Genomic DNA, 11,315 nt, shown 5'->3' on the forward strand with positions numbered 1-11,315 from the left:
TGGTCTTATCTCCACTATATTTTCCGAGTCTAAATTTCTCTTAAATTTGTTTCATGATTTCAGGTTCATCTTCCTGAACTAATTCTAGTAAACTGCTTTTTCTTTTTCCTCTTTGATTCTTGTGGTTCTATTTAGATTATACCTCTCTTCCATTCCTAATATAATTATACATTTCTTTTTATCTGCTAAGTCTCTTACTATATTCTCCCTCTGTCTCATCACTTTAATAACTGAATTTTCAGTTTATTCTTTCATTTGCTGTTTTATTATGTCAGTAAATGCAACTTGACTCTCTTGGATTTTTTTTTCCATTCCTGTGCTTCTTTTGCTATGGACTCTTTATTCTCTTTATTATTCCTCTTTAATTCCTCATTCTTATTTTTTACTTCTTTTAACTGTCTTTTTAATTCTTCTATTTCTTTAGTTAGGTTTTTGTTCACCTTCTCTACTTCCAATTTTTCAACTCCCTGCGCAATCTTTGTTAATTGACCGAACCTACTTTCCCAATGTTCGGTCATTTTCTCAAGTTTTTCCCCTAGTCTTGCTAATCGGGGGAGGTTGGTATCCCCCCCCCCCTCATTAAATCTCTGGAAATTATTATCATCACCTTCCATTGTGTTGCTCTTATCTATACTTCTAATCTTTACATTTTTGTTAATCCCTTCTCCAAAATTATCATTGGTCCTTCGTTTGTTTACAAGACGCCTGGCCCCCTGGACCAAGTCCTCCCCTTTCTCATTTCCTTCCATTTCCCTCAGTAATCCCTCCCCTCCTCGTTTTTTCTCACCTTCCCACTACACCACGAGTTTTCCCCTTCCCTATAAATACAACACAGGTACTTCCTTGTTATTAAGATCCTTGAAATCCTTGGATAACTCCGGAGTCCGAACTTCACTGTCACCTCGACGGACGTGTGTGTATTTACCTAGTTGTATCTATCTAGTTGTATTTTACGGGATGGGGAGCTATGCTCATGGTGTCCCGTCTTCATATCTCATTTTATCTAATCTATTTTTAAATTTATGTATTGTTTTTGCACACACTAGATTTTGATGTGGGTTTCGAAAACATGGTGAAGAAAAGCCAATTACTGCCTCAACATCTTGTGATGTCCCTGGCTTAACACCCATCTAGGAGTTGATGTTGTGAATGAGGCAGTGACTGAGGCTGACACTATGATCTTTGTCAAACTTCTTTCCCGCTAACAATAAGTTCATTCTTCCAACTAACAAGCAAAGGTCTTCCTGTGATGGTGCATAATAGTAGGGACAAATGGTGATCTTCGGAAGCCCGTGGACACAGCCTACACGGTAGGTGTTGTAGGAACTCTGTGTGTTGGAACTAGGTAGCAGCACAGCTCGACAGCACACTACACGATTGTGCGACCTATTCAGGATTCACTCTACTCAACTCACATTGGGGAGGAGATACAAAAGGTGTTTTAAATGTAACCTCTCTTAGTATGATATGGCTGGGGATGTGACCCCAACAAGAAACGTGCCATGGATAACAATTATAACCAGAAAAGGAGATCTGACCCTCCTAAATCGAAGTTCTGTTGCAGTTCCACCTCCTCAAACTCGAGATCACCTATAGTGGTAACATGGGCAATAATTGCCCACCCTTTCTGCGGAGGGAATCACCGCCGTAGGCGTTATCAACAGACCACATTCAGTGAAAACCTTGACTCCACTGAGCGGTAATGCATTCCCGAACCCACCCAGCCCTGCTAGCCACTAACTTGACCCACACGGGGACGAAATGGACCCTGACTTGGACAAACCAAGATTCCTGGTCGTGTAATCTACTAAGAAGTCAATAACAGACACGCCCCATGAAATACATAATTGATGGATGTGACATGTGCAGAACCCACCACGATATGTAGTCCCAAATAGAAACTCTAACAGAACTAAAATCAAAGACAAAGCCATAACAGCCCAGGCAGAGGTTTATGGCCATTATAGCGAATTTCAGAATAGCAAGCATTTAGGTCGCGATATCCCATACTAGTGAACCTAGTTAAAACAGACTAATAACACATGAATAGTGCCCCTATATATTTGTAAAATATCATAAAATAAAGATGGACATGGTAATATATTTACAGGTTGTTCATGATAAGTTTAATGACATATGAGAGAGACAAGATTTGTGCAGGCAGAGCATAAAAAACGAATAGAATTTCATCTATAATCTGTCTAAAAGTAGCATACATATACCAAAGGCTTTTTCCCCCTTACACGGGGGTAGCCAAAAAGAAAAAGGCATAGAAACCACTCCCACCCATTCCATCCCCTACATATTCCACTCCCCTCCATCCTCCTCCCTCCCACTTATCTTGGCACCTCCTGGATGACGGGTCATCCCTGCATCCTGTCCACTGCCCTGGGTCAGAAACAGTGTCGCAAGACACATCACATCCACAGCAAGGCCGCTTCATAAAATCGGCGACCCCCCCCCTCTCCGTCCCCTCACGCATAAAAGGAGAAAACTGGGAGATATCCCTTCGGGCTGCGTCAATTTATTTTCATACATACTTCCTCACACCCCATCCCCCACACACTCCCCTTTATGCATCACAGCATCATCCATACACAACCCTTCTCCATTCACCCCTGTCTTCTGTCCTCTCCCGTCCTTCCTCAACAGACATTCCTCTTTTTTTTAATGCCCTTTTTTTACCCCATTCATCCATCTCATCCTAGGTCGCCCCCTCATATTCACTCCTTCCACCTCTGCCTTCCACACCTCTTTTACTAATCTTTCTTCACTCATTCTTTCCATGTGTCCAAACCATCCTAATACTCTTTCATCAACCCTATCTCCCAACTCCCTTTCCACCCCTGTTCTCCTCCTCACCTCCTTATTTCTCACTCTATCTAGCTTAGTAGCCCCTATTATATTTCTCAGACATTTCATCTCAAACACATTTAAACTCCTTCTATCCTCCTCTCTTATGTTCCATGTTTCTGCCCCGTACAGTGCTGTTGGAACAATCACTCCTTCATATAACCTCCTCTTAGCATCCATTTCCAGATGTCTATTTCTCAGTACACTTTTTAATCCACCAAGGCATTTACTCGCTTCTCTCAATCTACATTATACCTCCACTCCCACTCCTCCCTTTCCTGCCACATTCGCACCCAAGTATCTAAAACTATCCACTTCCTCCAGTCTCTCACCCTTAATGCTCACTTCCAGCCTGCTCTCACTCTCTCCCCTTGAACATCTCATCACCTTACTTTTACCCACTTTTATCTTCAGCTTCCTTCTTTCGCACACCTCAAACTCTGTCACTAACTTCCTCAATCCTCCTCTGATCCTGCTACAAGCGCAGTGTCGTCAGCAAACAACAACTGGCTTATTTCCAATTTTTCTCCATTTTCTTTAACCATCTAAAACCCCTGACCCACTACCCTTGTATTCACCTCTCGCACCACCCGATCCATGTATAGATTGAACAGCCAGGGTGACATAACACATCCCTGACGAAGTCTCACCTTTACCTCAAACCATTCACTCTCCATTTCTAATCCTAACGCAAGCTCTACCACTCCCGTAAAAACTCTTGACTGCTCTTAACAGCTTTTCTCCTATCCCATATATCTGCAGTGCCTCCCACAGTGCCTTCCTATCTACCTTGTCGTAAGCCTTTTCCAGATCCATAAAAGCCCAAAAAACATCCTTACCTTTTCCTATAGCTTTCTCACATATCTGTCTTACCACAAAAATCTGATCTAAACAACCCCTACCTATCCTAAAACCACACTGTTCCTCACCAATTACTCCCTCTGTTCCTCTCCTAATCCTTTCAATCAGACCCTTCCATAAGCCTTCCCAACTACACTCAACAAGGTGATCCCTCTGAAACTACTACACTCACACTTGTCCCCCTTTCCCTTGTTAAGCGAAACTATACAGGTACTCCTCCAGCACTCTACCCTCTCTTAAATAAACATTAAATAACCTCACCAGCCAGTCCACCATAACTGTACCTCCTCTTTCTTCAGACATTCTGCATGGCATCCATCCAACCCAGGTGCCTTACCTGCTCTCGTCATCTTAACAGTTGCTTTCACTTTATCTTTCCCTATTTTTCCTCCATTTTCCTCACTCATCACTCTCATTTTCTTAGCTCTTCCCACAGCAACTACCTTTCCCTCCCTATCCTCCACATTTAGCAACTCCCTAAAATACTCAGTCCACCTTCCCCTTACTGCCTTCTCTTCCATCTGCACCTTTTACCTTTTCTTCTCTACTTGATTCGCCTCCTCTTCCTCTTTTAATTTCTTTCCAAAACATCTTCTTATTACTTTCAAAATTTTCTGTCATACTCTTTCCCCATTTCACATCTGTTCTCCTCTTTGCTTCCTTTATCTTATGCTTAACTTCTTTTCTCTTTACTCTTTACCTCTCATACGATTCCCTAGTCCTAATTTGTAGCCAATCTATGAATGCTTGTTTCTTCTCTTATCCATCCTTCTTTGCTTCCTCATCCCACCACTCTCTACCCTTCCTTCTATTTCCTCCCGCCCTCCTTGTTCCACACACCATCTTTGCACACCTTATGACTCCCTCTTTGAACTATCCCCATTCCTCCACTCCTAGCTCTATTCTATCCTTCTCTCCCTCCCACTCCTCTCTCAGCTTCTTCTTATACTCACTTGCCTTTTCTTTCTTATTTAAGCAGTTCACCCTAAGTACCTCCCTACCTTCTGCGCTTTTCCCCTTTCTCCACCTATTTTCCACTCTCAATTTACCTTCCACCAGAAAATTATCTGATATTCCCCCACTCTCTCCCCTTAGAACATGTACATCCTTAGCTCTTCCTACCATACTCCTGGTCACCACTATATTGTCCATTAACGCTCTATCTGCCACCCTTCCATCCACCACCCTCTCCCATGTGTACTTATGTTTGACTTTCTTCCTAAACACTGTATTTGCTATCATCAACTCTCAAGACACATCTCTACCATCAAAACAAAATACGCACACGCACACACACACACACACACACACACACACACACACACACACACACACACTTCAACGAATGGACGGCTTAGAAGACGTTCTGAAGAAAAGTGAAGTCTGTGGATCCCAACGCAAAGAGAAGTGCCTAGTGTTTTTGCAGGGTGGGGGGGAAATTGCTCGTGGAGTAGTGGGAAAGTAGGGAAAGAGGAAAAGGGGAGGGATTACTGAGGGAAATGGAAGGAAATGAGGAGGGAGTAGACTTTGACCAGCCAGACAAGCGGAAGGTAAACAAAAGACTTAGCGAGGATCAAATGTCTAATAAAAATGTAAAGATTAGAAGTATAGAGAGGAGCAATACAGAAGAAAGTGACGAGAATATGTTCCAGGGATTTAAAGAGGGTGGGGGGGACACAACCCCCCCCCCCCCGACTGATAAGACTAGAGGAGAGAGTTGATAAGGTGATCGAGGACTTGGAGCGTAAGTTAGGTAACGTAGACTCCATCTTCCAAAGAATTGAAAGGTTGGAACAACTAGAGAAGGCTAACAGAAACTTAACTGAAGAAATAGAGGACCTAAAAAGACAGTTAGGAAATGTAAAGGAGGAGAATGAGAAATTGAAGAAGAATAGTAATGAAAACAAAGAGAAAATAGCTACAGAAGCTAAAAATTGGAGAATAACTCAAGAAGGGAATAAGGTTTCATTCACTGACATAGTCAAACAGCAATTGAAAGAACATAATGAAGACTCAGTTATTAAAGTGATGAGACAGAAGGAGAATATAGTAAGAGAATTAGCTGACAAAAAGAAATGTATAATTATATTAGGAATGGAAGAGAAACATAACCCAGACAGAACCGCAAGAATCAAGGAGGAAAATGAAAGAGTAAGCAGTTTATTAAAATTAGTCCAGGAAGATGAACCAGAAATTATAAAGGAAATTGAGGAAAAATTCAGACTCGGAAAATATAGTACAGATAAGACCAGACCAATTAAGATTAAATTCAGGTCACAAACAACAGCAGAGAAAATTCTATCCAAGACAGGGAAACTAGCAACAAATGATCAATATAAAAAGGTATGGATAAAAAGAGAAATGAATAAGGAGGAAAGAGAGGCAGAAAAGCAGAAAAGAATTGAAGCTAAGGCAAAAAACGAGGAAAGAACGGAGTCAGAGAAAGAGAGATTCTATTGGAGAGTAGTGAACATGAAAATAAAGCAGTTCGACATACTAAAGAAAAACATAAGGGAAACAGAGAATACAATGGAAGTGGCAGAAACCTAAGAGTGTCTTACACAAATATAGATGGATTGATAACAGGATTGAATGAACTGAATGATTATTTGAAAGAAAAAGAACCGGACATAATGGGAATTGTAGAAACAAAATTAAAAGGCCCACTACCACCCAACAGTGTAGGACATGATACATACAATTATTGGATTAGAAACAGAGAGAAAAAACAAGGGGGGTGGAGTTATGTTCCTGACTAAGAGGGATATAAACGTGAAAAGTGTCATATATGGAAAGAATACAGTAGAGATGATTATGATAGAAGTGGAAGACCGAGATAAGAAGAGCAGAAAATTTGTGATCAATTATGTGCCTCCGAAAACAGCCTCATGGGAGGAGAGTGAACATAAAAGTATGTTAGAGGACACAAAGATAACATTAACTAAAATAATGGAAGACGGAGGAAGAATAGTTATGATGGGCGACTTTAATTGCAAAGAAATCTGCTGGGAAGAAATGACAGTAAAGAGTGGTGATGACTCATGGGGAAATGCTCTACTTGAGATGATTACTGACCATTCAATGACACAATGGATACAAGAGAACACTAGGTATAGAAATGAAGAAGAACCATCGAGGCTAGACTTAATAATTACATCTGAACCTAGAATAGTAGATAAGATTGAATATAAAACACCAATAGGTAAAAGTGACCACATATTGATTGAACTGGAACTTAATGAAGAAAAATATATGAAAAGAAATGAACAATATAGAAAAGGAAGAATGATGTATGAAAAAACAAACTTTGATAAAATAAGAGAATTCTTCCAACAAGAAAACTGGGAAGAAATATACAAAGAAGAAACAACAGTGGAAGAGAAATGGAATATTTTGACAAAAATTTACAAAAAAGGAGTGGAAAAGTATGTCCCAAGAAAAAAACAAGAAAAAGAATATGTAAAATGCTGGTACAACAAAAGTTGTAGGGAGTTAAAGGACAAAAGAGACAAAGCCTGGAACAGATGGAAAAAAGACAGAAGACCTGAAAAATGGAAAATATATACTGGTTATAGAAATGAATATGTACAAAAGTGCAGAGAGGAAAAAAGAAAATATGAAAAAGATGTTATAGAAAAGTGTAAAGATCAACCAAAACTATTCTACAGATTTGTAAACAATAAACTGAAAAACAAACAAGATTTAGAGAAATTAAGACAAGGAGGAGTTGAATACACTGAGGAAATGGAAATGGCAGAAATTATGAACAAACATTTTAAATCAGTGTTTACAAGGGAAAATATACAACCTGAAGAGATTGAGTGGAAGGAAAAAGTCCCCCCTATGGAAGAAATAGAAGTAACAAAGAATGAAATATTGACACACTTGGGTAATTTTGATGTCAGAAAATCGCATGGGCCAGATGAAATAGCAAACTGGATTCTGAAAGAATGCAGGAATGAACTGGCAGACAAAATACATAGCATAATAAGCAGTTCCTTAAAAGAAGGAAAAGTTCCAGAAGATTGGAAAAAAGCAAATATAGTACCTATATATAAAGGAGGAAATAAAGAAGAACCTACCAACTATAGACCAGTCTCTCTAACAAGTACAATAGCAAAAATATGTGAAAGAATTATCAAAAGTAGATGGGTAAAATACTTGGAAAAAAACAACGTACTAAACCCAAGGCAATTTGGATTCAGACAAGGACGATCATGCGTCACCAATTTAATATGTTTCTATTCAAGGCTAATAGATATAATACAAGAAAGAGATGGATGGGCTGATTGTGCATTTCTAGACCTAAAAAAAGCTTTTGACAAAGTACCACATAAGAAGTTGCTTAAGAAATTAGAATATGAAGGAGGAATACAAGGTAAATTGCTAAATTGGATGGAAGACTTTTTGCAAGAAAGAAAAATGAGAGTAGTGATAAGAGATCAGCACTCAAAATGGAATGAAGTAATAAGCGGTGTCCCGCAGGGAACAGTTCTGGCCCTAATAATGTTTGCTATATATATTAATGATATGGATGAAGGAATTGAAAGCTATATGAGCTTCTTTGCAGATGATGCAAAATTACTGAAAAGAGTGAAAACTGAAGAAGATTGTGAATCACTACAGAGAGATCTAAATAAAGTACAGGAATGGAGTAGGAAGTGGGAGATGGAGTTCAATACAAAAAAGTGTAGTATAATGGAATTTGGAAAAAGCAAAAACAGAATAACAGGATCATATAATTTGGGAGAAGAAGGAATAAAAAAAGTAGAAAATGAGAAGGACCTGGGAGTCATTGTTATGAATAATATGTCACCTGAGAAACATATAAATAAGATTTTTGGAGAAACTTATAATTTAATAAGAACAATCAAAGTGGCATTTACATACCTGGATGAAGAAATGGTGAGGAAAATCCTAATCACCCTGATAAGACCAAGATTGGAATATGCAGCAACGATATGGTCACCAAGTACAAAAAAATGTATAAAAAAAACTGGAAAGAATACAAAGAGCAATTACAAAACTGGCACCAACACTCTCAAAACTATCATATGAAGATAGACTACAAAAACTTAAACTACAGACACTAGAGCAAAGAAGAGAGAGAGGAGATTTGATAGCTATTTACAGAATCATGAAAGGCATAGAAATTACTGATAGAGAGAATCTGATAAAATGGGATGACAGAAATACAAGAGGACACGGAAAGAAAATAAAAAAAGACAGCTATAGAAGAGATTTTAAAAAGAACAGCTTTCCTCACAGAGCAATAGACAGTTGGAACAAGTTAGATGAGAAAGTGGTGTGTGCAAAATCAATACATGAATTTAAAAATAGTTTAGATAAAATGAGATATGAAGACGGGACCCCACGAGCATAGCTCCCCTTCCCGTAAAATACAACTAGGTAAATACAACTAGGTAAATACACCTCACAACGCCCCCCCACCCCCATAACAGAAGCACAAATGATGGACACACAAATAAACAAATAGAAGCTTATAAACAAATAGGCAAATCAATAGAATAAAATAAGATTTTGAAATTAACGGACCTTGCCGCTTTGAACCCACCGAAATCGACACGTCGCACAATATTCGCCACAGTGAATATAAACAAGATAATGTCCCACGCCCACTCATGGAAAGTGTACATAAATATTATACATTTTTACACAACATGATATGAAAGCTGAAAAACTAACTGGCAGATACTCATGGAGTACGTACTGGCCAACTCGAGCATTAAAAACGTACTTATCGCAGCCACAGTAATTTCCGTTCTTTCAACAAAACTGTTGAACTCATATGTGCACAACATTACAACTACCTACTGAAGAAACCAGCAAACAATTCGCTACTTACTGACATCACACATACACACACGATATCCACTGCGTGCCTTCCAGTCAAGTAAACACAAACTAGATCAATTGCTAATCACTCATACACTGAAAACACTAGCCAAGTCCACAGTCACACTTTTCACTGTCATTCATGAAAAGTGAACCATATTTCATACAACAAACCCCAACACACACCAAACAAAATTACCCTTGCAAACACCTCAATAACATTCGCGCCATGCACAACATATTGTACATTATATAGAAATGTTACACATGCAATTAGGTGCAAATTTCTTCGTCAAGATAATGGCATACTATGCCAGCCTAGTATGGGCAGGGCCTATTTCAGATACACATCATAAGTTACCGGCCACACACGCTTCGAGTAATCACTGATGAACTTACAATATGGATTTCTGCTTATTCGAACTTATTGGAACTATGGAAATCGTTATTCTTTTTTATTATAAGCTTGAAAAGAAACTACAATTTCCAATTAAACTCCTCTGCCTCTTAACGCCCTCTCCCTACGTCACGACTGGCAGATATTTAGGAAAGTCTGCAAGTCTTTTATGCACGCACATAGAAAATTCTAGCTTAATTATCGATTTCTTTACTGTGATGAATGACTGTGCACAGATGTATACATCGATCCTTTTCTGTTTCAGAGGAAACGCAATGGCTTTCGACGTGGGTGAATATCCACCAAGAATTTTTGCTGAAAAGTACAGAAAATTCTTAGCTCCTCAAGGAATTCTTCTAAGTCCTCAGGACGTTTTCAAAAACAAGAACCTTCCGCCTACAGCAGAGGATGCACTGAGGAAGGCCTTCAAGATAACGATGACAAAACTCGTTAAGAAGAGAAATATATGCGCAGGATGCTCCCAAAATTCAGGCAAGTTGGTTTGGCGCCGGACGAAAGTTGAATCGGTGGGTTTCACCATTGTTCTATCCCCGAGACGGAGGAATGTATAAATTTTCTGGTAAAAGATAGTCGATTTAATTATGCAGCAAATCCTGGTCTAGAGTTTCGATAGACAGGGATCTTATAGATGATATGCTGAAACCACAACAAATCCATGTGGGAGGGTCGTCTCCTGTTATAAGGTGGGTGGGTATGAGGTAAGAATGTCCCGTTTTGTGGTGTACTGGTGCTGTTTTAAAACATAAGCTATGTTAATTTGGGGACAGCTATAGATATATGTTGGGCCAGATTGCTTTTAGGTGGTTTGTTAGCGGTATTTCCAGCGTCTTTGACACATGTGGATCAGAGGACCGAGTAGTCCGTTATAGGCGTACACAGAAGCATCTAAACAAATACATGCCCTATCTCGTCAGCCGTGCCGGCCCGTGCGTTGCTGGGGATGCCAGCATGAAATAGTACCCAGCAGAGGGATTAAGATTTGGATGATCCACGAATGGATTTTGTGGACCAGTGAGTAACGTGAGTTGAGGGTGGAAATTGCTTGTAGGACGTTTTGTGAGTTTGAGATGATTAAATAGAATGCAGAAGGTAAGTTGTGGATAATATATATGGCTGCAACTATGACAAACGATTCAGTGATCAAAAGATGATGTCGGTGGGAGAAGGTTCCATATTTAGTATCTTTGGGTGATACTGCAGCATAACCCGTCCAAAAACAAACCTTACTTTCTTCAAGGGTACCATAATGTTTCTATTCTCTCTTGTTCTTGCTCTCTTTTCCTTGCATATTGAAGGGTCCAAAGCTTCTCATGATCTAGTCAGTTTC

General features: G+C 39.3%; 1 protein-coding gene across 1 annotated transcript; it reads left to right on the forward strand.

The window, feature by feature from the left end:
- Nucleotides 1-253: 253 nt before the first annotated feature.
- Nucleotides 254-10,579, forward strand: LOC143038203 (uncharacterized). The gene is made up of 2 exons (XM_076207204.1): nucleotides 254-1,699; nucleotides 10,233-10,579. Exons 1-2 carry the CDS (start codon nucleotides 1,503-1,505, stop codon nucleotides 10,537-10,539), a joined length of 504 nt encoding a protein of 167 aa, XP_076063319.1. The 5' UTR covers nucleotides 254-1,502; the 3' UTR covers nucleotides 10,540-10,579.
- The last annotated feature ends 736 nt before the right edge of the window (nucleotides 10,580-11,315 follow it).

Source organism: Oratosquilla oratoria, chromosome 24, assembly GCF_046742065.1.
Source record: "Oratosquilla oratoria isolate Oo_2021 chromosome 24, ASM4674206v1, whole genome shotgun sequence".
In the NCBI taxonomy this organism is placed as follows: Eukaryota; Metazoa; Arthropoda; class Malacostraca; order Stomatopoda; family Squillidae; genus Oratosquilla; species Oratosquilla oratoria.

Excerpts from the sequence above, each read along its gene's own strand:
- LOC143038203 (XM_076207204.1), top strand. The coding sequence starts at position 1,503 with ATGGATAACAATTATAACCAGAAAAGGAGATCTGACCCTCCTAAATCG. Across the intron at positions 1,700-10,232 it reads AACCTTGACTCCACTGAGCG|AGGAAACGCAATGGCTTTCG; the intron begins GTAATGCATTCC and ends TTTCTGTTTCAG.